Genomic DNA, 22087 nt, shown 5'->3' on the forward strand with positions numbered 1-22087 from the left:
CAACCTGCCCTACGCAATACACCACCGCCTTTCCCGTGGACACAAGTCGAACTCCATCTGAAGTTTCTATCTCTCCTTCAACAGCGCCTCCTCAGACGCCGAGTGCCTGAGGTCAACCCTCAGAATGGCCTCCATCAATCTCAACCTCTTCGCACTCAGCCTCTCAAATGGCCATGGGTCTGCCCCTCCCATGCATTGCATAACCCCATCAATTGTTTACCATGGCCAGCTCGTTCAGACCAGTCCAGCCTAGAGTCCAGCAGCGTATTAAACCCCTGCCCCCAATAATCAGGCGTCCAGGTCCGGAACCTTTCCCAACACTTGCCTCAAAAACTCCACATCGTCCAAGTTTAGGGCATACACATTCACCAGCTCCATGGGCTCCAGCCTCCCACTCACCATCACAAATCAACCATCATGGTCTGTCACTATACTCAAAGGCCCTCTCTTATTGATCAACACTGCCACCCCCCTCATCTTCTTTTCCAACCCCGAATGGAATACCTGGCCCACCCAGTCCTTCCTCAACCTTGTCAGGTCCCCCACCTTCAAATGCATGTCCTGAAGAAACACCACATTCGCCTTCAAACCTCTTAAATATGCAAAAACGCAAGGCCTCTTAATTGATCCATTCAACCCCTGAACGTCCCACATAATCAACCAGGTCGAGTGGGTGGAGTGGGGGTGGGGGGTGGGGGGGGGGGGCTTCCCTAAGGCTTCCCTAGGGCTTCCCTCCCCACCCCACCCCACCCCATCTCTCCTGATCATCCATAGCCCCTCTTTCACCAGCTTCCCCAGGTCCACGCCTTGCTCATTCTCTGGGCCACCCCAACATGTCAGCCACCAGCTTCCCATATCAACTGCGCCACACTAACTCCACCCAGGTCAGGGTCCCACCTTTCCCCAACCCCCCCAACCCACCCCCTCCCCCAATAAACAAAGTAACAAAAAACAAACACATCCCACCCCTCCTCCCCCACACCCTCTATGGATCGCCCCCCACTGCAATCCCATTAACTAGCCTACCTACTAGCATGGTGTCCCCCATTCGAGGCAACCGCCAACCCCTTCCCCTCAAATTCTTTACAGTAACACTGACTCAATTCAAATTCATTACAGAAACACGGACTCAATTCAAATCTATAACAGTAACACTGACCCAATTCAAATTCATTACACTGACACTAACCCAATTCAAACCCATTACAGTAACACTGAACCAATTCAAATTCATTGCAGCAACACTGACACAATTCAAACTCATTACACTGGCCCAATTCAAATCCATGTCAGTAACACTGCCCAATTCAAATCCATTACAGCAACACTGACACAATTCAAACTCATTACACTGGCCCAATTCAAATCCATGTCAGTAACACTGCCCAATTCAAATCCATTACAGCAACACTGACACAATTCAAATTCATTACACTGACCCAATTCAAATCCATTACAGTAACACTGCCCAATGCAAATCCATTGCAGCAACACTGACACATTCAAATTCATTACACTGACACTGAACCAATTCAGATCCATCACAGTAACACTGAACTGATTCAAATTAATTACAGCAACACTGACACAATTCAAATCCATTACAGTAATGTTGACCCAATTCAAGTTGACTATGGTAACAATGACCCAATTCAGATTCATTACAATAACATTGGTCTATTTAAAATTAATTACAGTATCACTGACTCACTTCAAATTCATTAGAGTAACATTCATCTATTTCAAGTGCATTACAGTATCACTGAGCCATTGCCTCGCCTATGGGTCTGTGCGTCAACCATTATAAAAGTACGAGCATTCCTATAAACAGTTCTTGAAACTGCCACAATTAGTGGATTATGTTTTGCAGATGAGGAATTGGTAGATCATCTGAGACAAGACATTTACCTTGCTGGGTTAGCTTTGTTTTAAAGATTGCATCATTGTGATGCAGTGCCTCATTGTACTTTACTGTGGCAATTAAATAGAGAAGGACTCATTTCCATCTGGGTTGTTTCTGTTGCAATAAATTCTCAATCTATATCCTTAGACCATCTAACTTTTTATGAGTGGAACTAAAAGATTAGTGCTGTCTGCTGTGGTATAGACTCCTTACCTGCAGCCATAATGGCAGTGGCATTCTCGGAACTTGCCTGTCCAATAATTCCCTAATGAAGCAACAGTTGTTTTTAAGCTAACTTTTAATTACTGATTGCCTGGTAGATAATGCACAATAATGTACTTTCACAACTTTACACTATAAGCCTCCTGTACTGGTATCCTGTCAGAGGTACCTTAGGTTAGAGAATGTGTTTTCTTGTGGTTGCGTTCTCTTGACACACATCATTACTTGATAAAGAGTAACACAGACCTCGATTAATTAGTTTATGGTTGCAATAAGGCAATAGTGATAAAGGATAACATGCAGCTTGGCCAGTTAGAACAAGATAATAAAGTTATACTGGTGATAATGGGTAACTTATGCATTGGTTTGCTAGAACAAGGTAGTAATAAGTAATATTGGTGATAAAGGGTAAGTGTATACTTTTGTTGTTTAAAAAAGAAAGAGATTTTGCTGGCTTGCCCATCAATCACTCCCAGCAAAAGCATAGCATTATCACAGAAACACAGAAAGATTTAATGGCGCAGAATGAGGCCGACAGGGCCCATACAGCCAAAGGCTTCCTCTCTCATTTGTTATTAATCTTTCCCAGGACAGGTACAGCACAGGAATGCTACAGGATAAAGCTCCCTGAACAATCCTGGGTCAGGTAGAGCATGGGTTAGATGCAGAGTAAAAGCTTTGTTCCGACAACGATCTGCTCAAGTTATCAATATTACATTTTACCATTTTGAGGAGTGAAATCAGGGGTGGATTTGTCCTTAAACTCACCAGTAACTGGTTCAAGCGGGTCCAAATTCACTTCAAGAACTCTTCAGAAGAAATTCTCACTGTGGGTGATGCCGCACCCAAATGATATCATCATTTCAATGAGAAATTTGAAAAGGAAGAATATCAGAGGTTATGGGTGCAAGACAAGAAATGGGATTAGAGTGGACAGCTCCGGTCAGAGACCTAGCAGCAGCCTGGTAAAACGGGCTGAAGGGCCTCTTTCCTGGCTGTAATATATATGGCTGTGCCTCATACTCGGTATTAAAAAGCAAGTTATCATCCAATTGAATAGATTGAAATGGCCGCATTTATTACTTGTAACAATGACTTTCTTTACCTTTGCAGGCTTGCACCAATTTCAATGACAGTGGAGCCTGCGTTATTCAGTGTCCTTTGCCATTCTTTTACAACACTATTACGTTCCAAGTGGAACCCAATCCCAATGCCAAGTATACATATGGAGCGTTCTGCGTAAAGAAATGCCCACGTATGTATATCAGAAAGAAGGGTCTCTTGTGGCCTCTGTGTGGATAAGTATAATACTCCTCTTAAGTGGATGTGCCATGGATGCAGCGATGGAGGATGTTTCTAGGAATGTGTCTGGTTCGGTACCAATGTGGTCTTGATTGTACTCTTGAATTTGTTTGGATTATTTCTGTGTCCTGCCCAAGTTTATATCTTATATTTCTGTTGGGGAGGGGGATGAGGGGTAAGGGGATTCTCTCCCAAGATTGCTTCATCAAGCATGTGCATAAAAGCCATGCCACAAGGATGTGGGTGGATGAACAAAGTGTTAGCCCTCTGTCTCGCTCCCTCAGTCAATCGTTTTATGCTTGTGTTATCGGGGGGGGGGGGTTCCAGTGGGTGTTAATTTAAACAGCACTAATTTCTCCTCTCACAACCCATCTGTAGACAGACACATTCCCTCTTTATGAGGAAAATAGGGAAATGGTGGAGAAACGAAACTATTTTGTGTCTGTCTCCGCTGAGAAAAATACAGAAAATATCCCAGAAATACGAGGGAACCATGCGGCTTCGTGAAGAAGTGTGAAGTTATCCACGTCAGTAGAAAAAACAGAGAGGCAGAAAATTTCTCAAATGGTGAAATGTTTGGACATGTTGGTGTCCAAAGAGACCTGGGTGCTCTTGCTCACAACATGCTAACAAGCAGGTGCAGCAAATAATTAGAAAATGGTATGGTGACCTTCATCGCGAGAGTTGTTGAGTACAGATGTCTTGCTGTCGTTTTCTGGATATTAATTATATCAAAGAATATGGGGATAGTACAAGACAGTGGCACTGAGGTAGATGATCAGTCATAATCTAACTGGATGACAGAGCAGGCTCGACAGGCTGAATGGCCTACTCCTGTTCCTATATTGCTAATATCTCCTTATGTGGCACGGTGTCATACTTTGAATTTTAATACTCCTGTGAAACACTTTGGAACGTTCCATTCTGTTAAAGACTCGATATAAACATAAATTATTGTTTGTTTTTATCTGAGGATTTGACTTATTTATACAAATGAGCAGATGGATAGCAAATTAAATAACCTTAGTGGCTTTCATCTAGGGCACCTGTCATGCATTGAAAACCCACCACGGCAAGTTCTGAAAAAGTATCCAGTAAAAGTCAGTTTGAGGGGTGGAACCTCGATGGTCATAAATCCCATTGCATTCTGATTGCCTTCAGGGATGTGAATGTGCCACCCACGCCCGATTGGGCCAGCATCTGTCACCATCTCCCAAGTGCAACGAGTGACGGGCAATCCATACAGCCTTAGACTGGAGGAAATTAAATGATGCACCATCAAAGTACAAAGTAAATGGAACAGGATCAGCACAGAGGGACTTGGAAAGAATACCATCAACAATTATACATCAGAACGTACACAGGAAATAAAAGCAGGAGGAGGCCATTTTGCCCTTCAAGCCTGTTCTGCCTTTCATTATGATCATGGCTGATCATCAAATTCAATACCCCCCCCCCCCCCCACCACCACCACCACCGCCCGCCATGTCCTTTTAGCCCCAAGAGCTATATCTAATTCCTTCTTGAAATTAGACAAGATTTTAGCCGCAACTACTTTCTCTGGTAGTGAATTCCACAGATTCACCACTCTCTGGGTGAAGAAATTTCTCCTCACCTCTGTCCTAAAAGGTTTACCCCTTATCCTCAAACAATGACCCCTAGTTCTGGGCTCCCCCACCATCGGAAACATTCTTTCTGTATCTTAATCCTGTTAGAATTTTACAAGTTTCTATGAGATCCCCTCTCACTCTTCCAAACCCCAATAAATATAATTATACCCGATTTAGTCTCTCCTCATATGGCAGTCCTGCCATCCCAGGAATCAGCCTGTGAAACCTTCACTGCACTCCCTCCATAGCAAGAACATCCTTCCTCAGATAAGGACACCAAAACTGCACACACTACCCCAGGTGTGGCCTCAACGATGCCCGATACAATTGCAGTAAAACATCGCTATTTCTATACATCAAATCCTCTTGCTATGAAGGCCAACATACCATTTGCCTTCTTTAATGCCTGCTGTACCTATGCGCTTACTTTCAGCGACTGATGCATAAGTACATCAAGGTTTTGTTTAAAAGAGTAACAAAATACTGAGCCATCCACAAGTGGGACATTAGAACACAAGTCTGTGCAGGTTGTGCAATGTGTGCACAGGTTTGGTCACCTCAGTGCAACTGGGACGTGCATGTAAGAGAGTGCACAGAAAAGAAGCAAAAATCATTCCGAGTAAAGGAGCAAAGTATAAGGTAAAGATTAATCGCTGAGCCTTGTGAACTGAGAGTCAAAAGATGACCTCAACAAGCGTTGAATAACATAGAACGCACAACACATAAACAGATCATTCAATCCAACAGTTGGTGTTTATACTGTTTAGAATCTTCCAAATACCATATCATCTCATCCGACCATCACATCCATCCATTCACTTCAGTCTTGTGTGTTCATCTCTTCCCCTTTAAACACTATTCACCTCAACCAATCAGTAAGGTTGCGAGTTCCACATTCCAAACACTCTCTGGGTACGGAACTTTCTTCCACGTTCCATTTGGATTTATCAGTGACTATTTCGGAGTCATTCTTCAGCCAGAGGGTGGCACAGAAGGAGACAATTTGCACACGGAGTCTATGGTGCTAGTTTTTGACTCGCCTCAGAAATGGCTTAAGTAAGAAAAATTCAAATTTAAAGCAATGAAAGTAATTTTAAATTAGATACCAATACAAACAAATTCACACAAACATGTAGATTAATTTGGCAGGCAACGGTAATAGGCATATTGACTTCAGGGCATTAGAATATAGTTTGATACTAGTCCAGGAATCGGAATATTAGAGACCATAAGACCATAAGACATGGGACCAGAATTAGGCCACTCGACTCATCGAGTCTGCTCCGCCATTCAATCATGGCTGATATGTTTCTCATCCCCATTCTCCTGCCTTCTCCGCATAACTCCTGATCCCCTTATTAATCAAGAACCTATCTATCTCTGTCTTAAAGACACTCAGTGATTTGGCCTCCACAGCCTTCTGCGGCACAGATTCACCACCCTCTGGCTGAAGAAATTCCTCCTTATCTCTGTTTTAAAGGATCGTCCCTCTAGTCTGAGATTGTGTCCTCTGGTTCTAGTTTTTCCTACAAGTTGAAACATCCTCTCCACATCCAGTCTATCCAGGCCTCGCAGTATCCTGCAAGTTTCAACCCTAACCCTAACCCCCCTCATCCTTCTAAACGTGAATGAGTACAGACCCAGAGTCCTCAACCGCTCCTCATATGACAAGCTCTTCATTCCAGGGATCATTCTTGTGAACCTCCTCTGGACCCTTTCCAAGGTCAGCACATCCTTCCTTAGATACGGGGCCCAAAACTGCTCACAATACTCCAAATGGGGTCTGACCAGAGCTTTATACAGCCTCAGACATACATCCCTGCTCTTGTATCCTAGCCCTCTCGACATAAATGCTAACATTGCATTTGCCTCCCTAACTGCCGACTGAACCTACACATTAATCTCAAGAAAATCTTGAACTCGGACTCCTAAGTCCCTTTGTGCTTCTGATTTCCGAAGCATTTCCGCAGTTAGAAAATAGTCTCCTTCCAAAGCACATAACCTCACATTGTATTCCATCTGCTACTTCTTTGCCCACTCTCCTAGCCTGTCCAAGTCCCTGCTTCCTCAATATTACCCGTCCCTCTGAGATGTGAGTTGATGCAACACAGAGTCTTTACTCAGTCTTTTTCCTAGTCTTTTTCTTCATGAGAGTGTGTCAGTTGTTGGGCTTAATTGGACAGCCTCATTTTCCAGAATTCAGTACAAACTGATGTTTGGAGAATATTTGAAATTAGAATATTCTGATTCAGCTCTCTGTTAGTCTAACTCTCACACTCTGTTTCTCCATGTCTCTCTACTTTTCTTTATCAATCTCTCCCTGCTTGCTTGTTTTATTCCATACCTTTCACGCTTCATCTTTTTCTCTTGTGTCTTCCTCTCTATCTCTTATGTATTACTTTATTTCTGTCTCCATCTGTCTCACCATATTTCTGTCCATTTATCTCCCCTTCTGTATTTCAATCTTTATCTTTCTCTCTGATCAATGTCTGCCCCTGGCTCAGTCCCACCACTTTTCCCTCCCCTCGCTCTTGAAAGGTTAGTTTTATGTTTGCCCAAAGGAATAACAAAATTTTCAAACAGAAAATCAGTTGCAATATTTAGTTGGCAGATGTATGAATGTGTTTGTCTGTGTGGATGTGAGTGTCTTTTGCATATGTATGTCTGTGTAATGTGTGTATATGCATGTGTGTATCTGCATATGTAATGTGTGTGCTTGTGTATGTGTGTGTCTGTGCATGTATGTCCCTGTACATGTTTGTGACTGTGTGTTTGTGTGAGTCAGTACATGCATGGTGTTTGTGTGCCTGTGTGTGTGCATATGTGTATCTGTATGTGTCTGTATTTTGTGTGCGTGCATGCATGCATGTCCCTGCATTTAAATGTGTATATGTAGATTTGTATAATATGTGTGAGTATATGTCTACATATATTTGTATTTCTCTGTGTCTGTATATGTACTGATATGTGATGTGTGTGTGTGTCTGTGTAATGTGTATGTCTGTATTTATTCATCTGCATATGTGTCCATGTATGTGTGCATGTGTTTGTGTGTTTGTATTCATGGGTGGGATTCTCCGTCCCACCGCACCCGTTTTCTGGTGTTGCGTGTCCCTGCCAGTAGCGGGATCCTGCACCCTGGCAGCTGGCCAATAGGGTTTCCCATTGTGGGCACCCCATGCCGTCGGGAAATCCACGGCATGAGTACGCTGCGTGCGAACCGGAGGATCCCGCCGACGGAGAATCCAGCCCCATGTGTTTGTGTGTGTATATTTGTATGTGTGTGCACCGATGTCTGTGTCTGTGTGTGTGGGGGTCTGTGTAATGGATATGCCTGAATATATGTTATGGGGCCTGTGTAGTGTATGTGCATCCTTGTGTGTCTGAATATGTGTGTGGGACTGTGTGTCTGTTGCTTTACAAATGGACTCTTTCATTTGGAACCTCCCATATAAGGCATGCAGAGACTCACCAGGGTTTGACACAGCTTATTGTCATCTTGAGGATCTAGTTTTACTATCTGTCAGGGTCATTATCAATTTGTTATCAATCTTTACATTATACCACTGATAAAAACATTGATCCTTGACTAAATCCATCAAGGAAACAAATTGCATGATCACATGCCGGTTGCTGCATGTCACAGTGCACTTGTTCTAGTTATGGATTTTCTCTTAGTTATTATTTTAAATTTTCTTTTCCAATTTACACCTTTGCTGAAGATACTGCCACTCAATGTTGGAATGTGAGCTCATCAGGAAGCCCCACTGCCCATTTTTGCATGTATCCAGACAGTGGATGTTGGCAGACTTCCTGGCTGTATGGCACATGAGCCGGTCCTCATCTGGCAGGAGCATGAAGCCTGACTGAACCCTTGCCTCAGGGCACAGTGGCTGATTTACGGGTATTTCTCAAAACTGCCCCACACCGCACCCCCGCCCACCACCAACCCTAATCCTACAACACCCTTCCCATCCACAGATAGAGCAGAATCACTGAGATTCTCAACTCTGGTATATCGTCCCCTTACCAACAGAACCATTGGAAGAGCTAACTATTTTTGACACAGTACATTTCTGTTTGTCAATGGTTGTAAATCTCAGACCGCTGGTGGAGGATTTATTTTGAATATTCATAAATAAGAGGGAAACTATCAGGTACTTTGCAGAATTGGTATGCAGGTACAGCAAGTGATTGGGAAGGCAAATGGAATGTTGGCATTTATTGCAAGGGGAATGGAATATAAAATAGGGATGTTTTACTACAGCTGTGCGCAATATTGGTGAGACCACGGGTGAGATCTTCCGGCTGTTCACCCTGGCAGGATCCTCCGGTCCTGCCGATGGCGCACTTCCGCGGCGGATTTCCCAGCAACATGAGGTGGGTTCAATGTGAAATTACCATTGACAGTGGCAGGACAAGAGACTCCCGCCGCCAGCCAACGATGGGCTCCCCTCAGGGAGGCCAGAGAATCTCACCCCACACCTGAAATACTATATACAGTTTAGTCTAATAGGTATAGGCCTAACATTTTCAACCTTTCTTCAAGACAACCTCTTCATCCCAGGAGTGAGTCGAGTGAACCTTCTTTGGATTTAGGAGAGGTTATCTTCCTGAAATATACAGGGCGGGATTCTCCCCACCCACGCGGCGATTCTCTGCCCGGATGGGCCGAGCGTCCTGCCCAACACGACAGGTTCCCGCCGGTGCCGTCCAGACCTGGTCGCTGCCTGTGGGAACCGCGCGGGAACGCTGGCGGGGGGGGGGAGGCCTGTGGGCGGGGGGAGGGGGTTCCTCCACCGGGGGCCTCAAAAGGGGTCTGGCCCGCAATCGGTGCCCACCGATCGACGGGCCGGCCTCTCTGAAGGAGGACCTCCTTTCCTCCGCCGCCCGGCAAGATCCATCCGCCATCTTCTTGCGGGGTGGCCGCGGGGAGGACGGCAACTGTGCAACATCGAGGACAATAATTCCTACTTCTCGCAAACTGGAAAAATCTGACTCACTTCACCATTGTGCAGGAAAAAGCTCAAAAGTGAAATTATGCAATAAACTCCCCGACCCTTGATCAAATTCGGACACAGGTAGGGTTGGAATAATAGAGCCCGATAAATTTGTTCTCTTCGCATGTGGGTGGTCACTGGGAAATCAGGATCAGGGATTTATCCTCAGCACTGTCATTTACTGACTTTATAAGTAAACCAACAAAGTCCAGGAAACAATCCTGTTCGTATGAAAATCGATGCCAAGGACTAGGCAAGAAATTGTGCTCATACTACAAGCTGGATGCAAAGGTGTGGTAATAGTGATACCAGATGCTGCTGCTTACATTGGTAAATAGGCGCCACTGAAATTTAGAATGATAATGGAGGTGGCTGCCAAAAACCTGGCTTGCCTGTACTGGAAGTAAAACTGAATTATAATCCGCCCAGGCGGTAAGTTCCATAGAATCACTACAGTGGAGAAGGAGGCCATTCAGCCCAACGTGTCTGCATCCACTCTCCGAAAGAGCACCCTACTTAGGCCCACTCCCCCTACCTATCCCCATGTATTGATATTGACCCATTCACCTTACCTGCACATTTTTGGATGTGGGAGGAGGAAACCGGAGCATGCGGAGGAAATCCCTCGATTAGTGCAGACATGGGAGAGCGTGCAAACTCCACACACTCACCCAAGGCCGGAGTCAAACCCAAGTCCCTGGCACTGAGGGGCAGCGGTGCTAACCACTGTGCCACCATGCCATGGTAATATTCAACAGGCAAAAGTAACATGGTAAGAAATGGAATTCTGCATTGTGTGCAAGTTCAATAGTGAACAGCACAGAGATGGAGCAAGTCTCTGATGTATTGGCCAGATGGTAGATAACATTGAGTGACTCTGTTAAACTTTCAATCAGGTTGGCTTTGGAGGTGTTGGGTTTGAGTGGCATACTGATGGGCAGAACCTTAATGGAATAGAATGTTAAAGTATGTTAAACAACTGGAAATCTTCACTCGCCCCTTGCAGATAACTTTGTGGTGGATCACAGTTCTTGTGTACGAGCTTGCCCGAGTAACAAGATGGAAGTGGAAGAAAATGGAATCAAAGCATGCAAACCCTGCACGGATATTTGTCCCAAAGGTAATCCTCATTTTTGTATTGTTGAAATCTCCATCCCTTTGCAGACCAGAACGAAGACTGATTCTACCTCATTTGAGAAGACTGTGGTGTATCAGTGTGAACAATAATTAATCCAGTCCTCCTTTTAAAACCACATCCTCCATTCTCCAGAAAGTACTGACTCCTTGCTGGATGTGTATGGATTTTCAAGTTCCAGAGTCACCAGCTGTTCACACCAGAACATTCCCCCAGTTTGTGAATCTAATCATGGGGCTTCTACCATGGGTGACCTGACAGTCAAACCCAGCCTTAGCCATAAGTGCTTTCCCAGCAGGGGTCACTAAATGTCACGAATATGACTCCTGGGCTGCGTTTTAGACCTAGAGTCCAGATCCTGAAGCTGGACTGAATTCTGGGTCAGGAGCCTGGAGGTGGCCATGGCAGGGCCATAGAGGAGATTTTCAAGGAGGTGGTCACTTAATAGACTGGCTCCGGAAGCCCTGCCCAGTTAAGGATGATGGGCAAGCTTCAGAGGTGGGAGGGCCAATGAGAGTTCCTGAAGTTCAATGTGACTAGCTGCCTCACTGGGAGAGGTAGGTTCTACCACTGTAAAAAAACGTTTGGGTGCCTCAAGCTGAAGGAGCCCTCTGGAGACGTATATATTTGTACAAATTTAACTGTGACCATACCTGCCAGCTCACCATTGCAGAAGGCGGACCCCTTCACAGAATAGCCTTTGGAAATGGCAGTGACCCCCACAGCCTAGCAGCTTTTGGAAAACATATCTTGAAAAATCCAGGCACTGTGTGAGGATTGCCCTCATTTAGTACTTTAATTGGCCTAGTGGGCAGGAATCTATTACTGCCCCCTCGACCGCACCCTATTAACCCTGCACCCTGAAACTACGGCAGAGCAGGAGACATTTCAGATGACCTCACTGCCAGCTGGTAATGAGTAATTGTTCGTATGATCATCTTTAAACCGGACTCTGCCATGGGATGAATAGTAAAGAGGCCTTGGCCAGGATGATGATAGTGATGCTATAGGTGATGTCATGGCCAATTAGGGGTGAGGTCAAGAGGAGGAGTTGACCAGTTCTGTAGTTTCTGACCTTCCCTTCTTAGTGATCTGCTCATCAATTGCAGGCCAATTTTGTCGCATGTGAACAATACTTGTTGCAACTGGAGGCTCAGGTCAGGTTTAGACAGGCACAGGAAAAGCAAAGGCTGGAACAATTGAAAGGTGACTTGGTGGTCCAATGGGTAAAGCTGCTACCCAGAGTGTAGTTCAGTCACACCAACCAGACGTTGTTGGTTGAACTCTCATCTGAGGCAGCAGTAAGAGCTGTGCTCCTGGCCTTTGTGCTTCAGGACTAAGGAGGGGTGTTTTTCAAGGATTCATGTACGCTCGCTGAAGCAAGTGGAGATCAAGTGAGGGTGGGATTGACTTGACATAGTCTCAGTTACCAATGAAGAACAGCCACTTGGACCAAATGCCAGAGGATTGTCTGTCCTGTTTTATTCATGCATGAGTCAGTGCCTTTTGAGCGAGAAAGGAAGAGAGAAGACTGGAAAAGAGAAGGGAACATGAAACAGACACAAGGCAAAACAAATATGCAATTGATTAAAATTCATGGGTTTGGTGCAAATCTCCTCTAAGCATCACACTTACTTATTTCCTGTCAGCCCTCTCAAATTCACCATTCGATGGAAAGTTAAACCAAAGCTCTCTCAAGTGGATGTTAAAGACCCTCTGACACTTTTTTAAACAAGAGCCAATGGAGTTGCCCCCAGTTCTTGATCAATAATTATCCCTCAACCAACATCAGTAGATTTTCTGGTCATTATCCCGTGGGGTCTTTTATAATAATAATGATAATAATAAATAGTGCAAATTAGCTGCCATGTCTTCCACATTACAACAGTCAACCATCTTCAAAATTACTTAATTAGCTGCATATCACTTTGCAACATCCTGAGACTCTGAAAGACACGACTTAAATGCAAGTCTTTATTTCTTTAACATTTCTGATATCTGTGGCCTGATGCTGAGGGTCCCACCTGGAGCACTGCATCTAAAAATAATTCCTAAAATGGCAGCACACTCACTCAGCATTCCTGGCTGAAAACCAGACTCAAAACTGCATGTTAAAATAATTGAAGTTGCTCATTTATGTTTTAAGCGATTCTATAAACATTTTTATGTTGACGGTTAATTTATAGGATTCAGCCTAGTTAACCTCTGCCCCTCCCCCCTCTCCCGCTTCTCCTCCATGGCATCTTCTTCCCACTGATATGTAGCCAGCACACACTACCACCAGAGTTGTTCCAAATTGCAGCATAACATGACATGTTACAAATACATGGGTGGCAATCACACTTATGGCTCTGCCAGCCCTCAATGAGATTGTGCAGCCTCCTAAATCTGACCGTTACTTTGCAATGTCTCAGCACACGGATTCCAACCTTAAATCAGCATGACAGAGTCAGAGCAGAAACTTTACCCTCTCTTCGTGGTGCTGGTGTGTTACAGTTCACTCAGGGATTCTTGCATTGCTGTGGCGTCATGAACTTTTGCATGCATGTTGTCGCCGAGGGCCATGGATCAGGATGGTAGAGGCCCCAACTTCCTTTCCATCAAAATACTGACCAGGGATCTCTCCCACCCTTACCACCTACCATTGGTGTGTGTTGGAAGGGTTTTCAGATTGGTATTCAATCAGTTTTGCCGTGTTATGAATGTACCTTCCTTGGCCACCAAGTCTGGGGTGGAACTCGACCTCAAAGCTTCTGGCTCAGAGGCAGGGACTCCACTGTACCAGGACATACAAAGATATGAATTAGGAGCAAAAATAGGCCACAAAGTCCCATGTACCTCCTTTGAAGCATTATCGATCGTGGTTTTATCCAAATGCATTGAAAGAAAGAGTATATCTTGGGTGACTTTCATTTTTTCTTAATTTTCCAATTAAGGAACAATTTAGCGTGGCCAATCCACCTACCCTGCACATCTTTGGGTTGTGGGGGTGAGACCCACAGGAAGAATATGCAAACTCCACGCGGACAGGGGCCAGGATCGAACTCGGGTCCTCAGCTCCATGAGGCAGCAGTGCTAACCACTGCTAGAGTGACTTTCATGCCCTCAGAGTGTCCTTTACAATGAAGCGCATTTGAATAGTAGTCACTGTGGTAACGGCAGCCAGTTTGTGCCCAGCAAGATCCCACACACAACAATGTGAGAATGATCAGATAATCTGTTTTTCAGCGATGTTGTTTGAGCAATGAATACTGGCCAGGGCACCATGGATAACTCCCCTGCTTTTCCTTCAATAATGCTGGAGTATCTTCTGCATTCACCTGAGAATGCAGGGTGTTTTAAGGGAGGGGGCGGTACTTGATTCATCATCTAACCAGTGCAGCACATCCTCAGTGCTACACTGAGGTGCCAGCCTGAATTATGTCCTCAAGTCACTGAAATGGTGCTTGAATCCATGACCTTCTGACTCCAGGACAAGAGTGCTTGCACTCAGTCATGGATATGGTGTAAATAGAAACGTAACCGAGAATGAAGCATTTGCACCATGGCTAATATGCATTTACACGAGTGAGTGGTGAGGGCTCTGCCACTTTCCTGGTTTCCACGCTGTAAATCACAGATCCCTGATCCGCGTCCTCAATGGGAAATTCACCCAGTGCACGTGGTGGTGTGCAATGTTGCCACAGCGAGTACACATCACACCCTCAATTTTTGGTGCATTCATGACTGACTAAGTGCCGCAGGCAGCAGCCGAGATTCCGTGTGTTGGAATATGAAGCCTCCCTGTACATTATCCAGTCAATGCCCCTTCACCAATTCCTCCTCCTTGTTCTCTCTTCACAGCTTGTGATGGCATCGGAACTGGAAGCTTGCAAATGGCAAAAACCGTTGACTCGAGCAACATTGACAAGTTTATGAACTGCACCAAAATTAATGGGAACCTTATCTTTCTCATCACTGGCATTGAGGGGTAGGTATTACAGCTTTGTTAACCCAGACACTGGGTACTGGCTTCATTTTGCAGGTTACTGATGTCCAGTGCAAGAGTTACACAGCTTGAGAAAAGCCCAATGAGTTTCTGCAAGCGCTTCAATTTCAAACGTTGCAAAATGTCAAACTGATATTGGGGTAGAAATTCACCTTCAGTGGGAATAAATTCCATGGGAAGCAGAAAGTCATAATAATCACATGATTTTCATTAGAGGTCACCAATCATGGTGTAGCACTTATAAAAGTGAATGAGGGTGGCCATTATTCTGGGCAACTCATGCTTGCCTGTCACTGATTGGTGAAATGTTGTTAGCACTTGGTATGATTGGATCACCTTCTGTGACCTTGGAACTGCACTATAAATACGCCTCCTGTTGGTTGGTGTTTTTGTAGCTTTGACTTGGCTGGCGCCGTTTTTATCCATTTAGTTTCACACATGTGTAAATCAACCTAAATTTCCTGCAGTATTTCATGCTGAAATAGTTTCACAAAATAAAGTAACTAAAAGAAAGGTCTGAAGAGTATACTGTGTAATATTATCCCAGGTGTACGAGGGAAACCCACGACTATTAGGAGGAAGCAAGTGTGCAGTGTAATGAGCCCAGTCTTACCTGAGCATTGTACTGAGATGTCTCAGTCTACCATCAGTGCTCAGATTCTTGTGTGGTTGCCAGTGAACCTGATGCTGGAGTATGAGTGGGAAGGCTGATATCTTCACCAAGGATGAGGAAGATCCATGCAGACCAGAAAGGGAGGAGTTCGGCTCAGAGCTCAGCTCACCTGAACAATACTGTTGCTGAGAATCAATTATGGACACAGGATAAACTCCCAATCCTGAAAATTGCTCTGGTTGCATGACAAGTTTGCCAATGGCACAAAGATTGGTGATTTTAGGAACATCGGACTTGGGAGCAGGAGTTGGCCACTCAGCCCTTTGACGCTGCCCCGCCATTCAATAAGATCATGGCTCAATTGGTTGAGTCTCAACTCCACTTTCCTGTCACAAATCTGCTTAACTTGGCCTTGAGTAAATTCAATGACCCAATCTCCACTGCTTTCTGAGGTAGAGAGTTGCACAAATTAACGCCTCTTTGGGAGAAGCAAATTCTTCTCATTTCCATCTTTAACGGTAGACCTCTTATCCTTAAACTATGCTCCTGGTTCCAAGCTCTCCCACAAGATAAAACATTCTCCCAATATCCACTTTATCAAATCTGCTCAGAATCTTAGATGTTTCAATAAGATCAACTCTCCTTCTTCGAAACTCCAATGGGTATAGGAGCAACCTGCCAACCTTTCATAAGATCAGTCCCTTATCCCAGAAGTGAGTCGAGTGAAACTTCTCTGAGCTGCTATTAACGCAATTATACATTTTTTTCAACAATCCATCTAGCTCTGCCTTAAAAATAATTAAAGAACAACTTCCATTGGACTCATGGCCCACTGAGAGAAAAAAGCCCTCTTCATCTCTGTCTTAAATGAGTGACCTTTTATTTTTAAATAGTGACTTCTAGTCCTAGATTCTCCCACATGGGGAAACATCCTCTCCACATCCACCCTGTCATGACCCCTTAGAATCTTATATGTTTCAATCAAGTTGCCTCTTATTCTGCTAACCTCCAGCGGGTACAAGCTGAGCCTGTCCAACCTTTCCTGAAAAGATAACTCTCCCATTCCTGGTATTAGTCTGGTAAACCTTCTCTGCACTGCTTCCAATGCATTTACATCCTTCTTTGAATAAGGTGATCAGTATGTACACAATACTCCAGATGTGGTCTCACCAATTCCCTGTATAACTGAAGCATAACCTCCCTACTTTTATTTTCAAATTCCCCTCACAATAAATTATATTAACTTTCCTAATTACTTGCTGTACCGACATAATAACCTTTTGTGATTCATGCACTAGGACACCCAGATCCTTCTGTACCTCAGAGCTCTGCAATCTCTCACCATTTATGGACAAATCCACATGTTCCCACATTGTACTCCATTTGCCAGATCTTTGCCCATTCAATTAACCCATCTATATCCCTTTGTAGCCTCTTTATGTCCTCTTCACAACTTACTTTCCTACCTATCTTTGTGTCATCATCAAATTTAACAACAGTACCATTGGTCCTTCCTTCAAGTCATTCATAGAAATTGTAAAATGTTGAGGCCCCAGCTGTGATCCCTGTGGCACATACCACCCGTCATGTCTTGCCAAACAGAAAATGACCAATTTATGCTTCCTGCCAGCCAGCTGATCTAAATCCATGCATATATGTTACCCCTTATAGTGCAGAAGGAGGCCATTTAGCCCATTGAATCTGCACCAACCCTCTGAAAGAGCACCCTACCTAGGCCCACACCCCGCCCCATCCCCGTAACCCCATAAACTCATCTAACCCATCTTTGGACACTAAGGGGCAATTTGTGCATGGTCAATCCACCTAACCTACACATCTTTGGGCTGTGGGAAGAAACCGGAGCACCCGGAGGAAACCCACGCAAACACGGGGAGAAAATGCAAACTTCACACAGTCACCCAAGGCCAGAATTGAACCCGCGTCCCTGGCACGGTGAGTCAGCAGTGCTAACCACTGTGCCACCATGCCGCCCCATTTACCTGTCTATATCCCTTTCAGACTCTCTACCACCTCCTGACAACTTATCTTTCTACCTATCTTGGTGTCTTTGGCAAAGTTGGCTCCCAAACATTTGGTTCTTTCGTCCAAATTATTTATATAAATTGTAAATAGTTGAGGCTCCAGCACTAATCCTGTGGCACTCTATTTGTCAAGGTTTGCCAAACCAAAAGATAGCCATTAATCCCTACTCTATGTTTCCTGTTAGCTATACAAATCTTTTATAATAATAATCAAGGGCGGCATGTGGCGCAGTAGATAACACTGGGAATGCAGCGCTGAGGACCCAGGTTCGAATCCTGGCCCTGGGTAACTGTCCAGGTGGACTTTGTGCATTTTCTCCATGTTTGCATGGGTTTTACCCCCACAACCCAAAAATGTACAGGTTAGGTGGATTGGCCACATTAAATTGCCCCTTAATAGAAAAAGAAACAATTGGGTACTCTAAATTTAAAATATAAATAATAATAATAATCTATTAATGTCACAAGTCGGCTTACATTAACACTGCAATGAAGTTACTGTGAAAATCCCCTAGTCGCCACACTCAGGCGCCTGTTCGGGCACACGGAGGGAGAATTCAGAATGCCCAAATCACCTAACAAGCGCATCTTTCGGACCTGTGGGAGGAAACCAGAGCACCCGGAAGAAACCCATACAGACACAGGAAGAACGTGCAGACTCTGCACAGACAGTGACCCAAGCCGGGAATCGAACCCGGATCACTGGTGCTGTGAAACAACAGTGCTAACCACTGTGCTACCAACCATGACAACATTTGATGCGACAACTTATCAAATGCCTTCTGGAAATCCAAGTACACCACATCTACAGGTTCCACGTTATCCACCTCACTTATTACTTCTTCAAAAAATCTAATAAATTAGTTAAACACGATTTTCCTTTAAAAAAACTTAAGAAAATTATGATTTTCTAAGTATCCTGCTATGGCCTCCTTAATAATGGATTCTAGTCATTTGCTTTGACAGATTTAAGGCTAACGGGCCTATCGTTTACTGCTTTCTGCCTCCCTCCTTTATTGAACAAAGGTATTCTATTTGCTGTTTTCCAATCCACTTGAACCCTTCTAAAATCGAAAGAGTCTTGGCAAATTATAACCAATACATCTACAATCTCTACAGCCAAGTCTTTTAAGATCCAAGGCTGCAGAAGAGATTTGCCAGGAAGTTGCCTGAACTGGAGAGTGTTAGTTATGAAGAGAGATTGGATAGACTGGGGTTGTTTTCCTTGAAGCGAAGGAGACTGAGGGTGGACATGATTCAGATGTATAAAATTATGAGGGGCATAGATAGAGTAGACAAGAACAAACATTTCCCCTTGGTGGAGGAATCAATAACCTGGGGCATAGATTTAAGGTACGGGGCAGGTGGTTTAAAGGGGATTTGAGAAAAAGCCTTTTTACCCAGAAGGTGGTGGGAAATCTGGAACTCGCTGCCTGAAAGGATGGTGGAGGCGGGAACCCTCACGACATTTAAGAAGCATTTAGATGTGCACTTGCAATGCCAAGGCATACAAGGCTATTAGTCAAGTGCTGAAAAATGAGATGGTTAGGTGGTTGTTTTTGACTGACGCAAACACGATGGGCACTGTAGGGATCTGTGGATCAATATGATACAACAAATGGATCTCAGCACATGGATTACATCCTAAGGGGTGAGACTGCCTCCCTTCCAAAGTGTCCAGGTTACTTTCCAATTGAAATTAACAAATAATTCTCAGAAAATATCCATAATCTTTGGTCTCTGGCTGCCCAATAACTATAGTTATCAGATTTGTAAATTTAAACACAAGTAAGTTTTATTAATAACAATAACTATGAGGAAATAGGCAGCAAGTACAACTGGTTAACTATTATCTAGTTCATAATCCCTCCTCTTTAACTTGCCACAGCCTCTACACACACACAAGACTGACAAACACAGAGAAGAAAGAGAGTGTGAAGAAAAAATAATATGAAAAGTAAAAAGGATAAAAGTCTCTTTTCAGACGGATGTCTTCCATACACCTTTCTTCAGTCCAGATCTTCATTGGAGGTTTTTTGCCTTCAGACTGTAATTGGGTTTCATTGTAGATTCATCCACATCTCAAAACCTCTCTGCAGGTTCAGAAAACAGCAGATAGGCAGCATTTCTGAAGAAAAAAAGAGAGAGAAACATCAGTTCAGAGCTTACTCTCTCAGCATCCAGGACCTGACTGGCCCTTCCTGAGTTCGCTGAAAATCATCCCACACGGGTAGGACCCAATCACCTCCTGTCGCCGGGCACAATACAGCCTTTGGCCGATTCATTGGCCACCAGCCAACCAATCGAATAAAATCCCTCCGATCCCTCGGGTGCCAGAAAGTCTGAATTCTGCTGCTCAAAAGCTAAATCTCCAATAGCACAGTGTACTATTTGGCAACTTTTGAGTTCCCCACTTCCTCTGCTCGTCTTAATAGTGTATGTCCATTAAATATCCATGGAACAAAATGATGACAACAAATTAAAAGAAATGGGAAATAAGGGGATGAACAGGAAGGGCCCCTGCAGTAGCCACAATGACTGCTGAGTGCAGTTGAGGGCTGTTTAAAGGCACCGCTTTGGTGCTCTGGGTCTTTCCCCAAGCTATAAATAAAATAAAATCAAAATAGTCCTCTAATACTCATCCCTTACACCTCCTCAACCACACCAAATACTTGCCATGTCCCATTCCTGCCACCTCATGCCCTCCATGCCAACCTATTCTCCTCAAACGATCTTTACTAACAAATGCCCCACTACCAACCGCCATAGGCGTTTATAATTCCCATGCCAACTCATACCAACCCATATCTCATCACCCTTTGTCCCTACTTCCTCGATGTGTACTCACCCAATATCTCCCATGGACAGACCTCAGAACCACTGTGAGATTAAATTAAATCAAGTTTAAGTATCAATTGGGGCATCAATATTAAAAAAATACTTCGTTGATAAAAGCCCATTCACTACAGTTAATTTCCTCAAGTAATTAATCACTAATGAAAACAAACATTTGTTTTCATAGCCCCACATCAAAGATTTTATAACTAATTGGAGCTTCCAATAAAACTGTGAACTTGCAGGGACTCCATGGTAATAATTATAGTTTGTGGAATCAGTCATGCAGCACTAATCGAGTAGCTCATGAAAGTGAGTGGATTTATTGTATTTTGTAATTGCCTCCGACTGAGCTGGCCAACCCAAACTGAGAATCTTGGATTAGAGAGATTTCTGTGCCCCAGGCTATTGCCCACCAGTATCCAGGGTGAGACGCACAGAACTCATTTCAGGCGGCTAACCCAATGCAGGTGGGTCAGGTCTACCAGCCCCTCATCACGTAACCCAAGCTAGCTCATCTTTGATTGCTGCAGCAACGCATTTCAAATTCACCCCCCCCCCCCACCACCACCACCACCACCCACCCCTCAAAATAGATAAATTACAAAATATTGCTTCATCCCAAAATGTAGGCCTCCCTTGCATTTTTGATTTGATTTGATTTTTTTTTCAGCAGATAAGTGATGTAGAAATGTTATGTTGACAGGTTGGGATAATTTGATTCAGGTACTTTCTGAACAGTTGATGGCACAGGTTTCAAATTAACTCTGACAGGCCTCAGTGTCCAGCCACCGGGAAGATGATGTGATGGTGACATCCTCTCCTTTCATTGCTGATATATATATGTACCTATTGAAGGATTGTATTCTTTTAAATTGCAGAAATTGTAATTTTATTATTCAGCCACATTTGATCAATACTTCACTTACTTTGAGTATGACAATAACTGGGTCCTGATGTTTGCACGGCAGCCTGGTAGGCATGGCATTGGTGCCATAATGTGCAGCTCATTAGTTTGAATCCCTCTGCGGATATTTATGACATGAGTAAATCTGGCAACTTGTGGATGAGCGCCACAAAATAAAATGCTGCCTGCTGTAGAATTCTGAACTGGTTCACACATGCTTCACAGGCAAGACAACCTGCTCCCAAATCCCTCTGCTTCATCTATCTGACATGTGACTGCAGCCCCACATGGAGGTTGTTCAGTCTTAATGCCCTTTGAAGTGGTATTCAATGCAGCCTTGCCCACATCATGCAACCAATTCCACTTTTTAAACTTTCAAAATCCTGACCTTGCTCAAATACGAACCCCAGAATGAGTGCGGAGGCTGAAATAAAATAAATAAATAAATAACAGCCTTAATACCCCCCATGCCCCCACACACTCCTACATTCTATTCATGCTCGCCAATATCAACCTACGCCCCCCTATCC

General features: G+C 44.1%; 1 protein-coding gene across 4 annotated transcripts in view; it reads left to right on the forward strand.

Moving 5' to 3' along the window:
• LOC140395504 (receptor tyrosine-protein kinase erbB-4-like) overlaps positions 1-22087 on the forward strand; it is a 1530197-nt gene that overhangs the window by 996298 nt on the left and 511812 nt on the right. For all 4 annotated transcript variants that reach the window (XM_072483352.1, XM_072483369.1, XM_072483378.1 and 1 more), the window contains exons 7-9: positions 3239-3380; positions 11044-11157; positions 15016-15142. In XM_072483352.1, coding sequence (XP_072339453.1) covers positions 3239-3380; positions 11044-11157; positions 15016-15142 — 383 coding nt within the window. The remainder of the gene's footprint in view (positions 1-3238; positions 3381-11043; positions 11158-15015; positions 15143-22087) is intronic.

Source organism: Scyliorhinus torazame, chromosome 2 (genome assembly GCF_047496885.1).
Source record: "Scyliorhinus torazame isolate Kashiwa2021f chromosome 2, sScyTor2.1, whole genome shotgun sequence".
Lineage (NCBI taxonomy): Eukaryota > Metazoa > Chordata > Chondrichthyes > Carcharhiniformes > Scyliorhinidae > Scyliorhinus > Scyliorhinus torazame.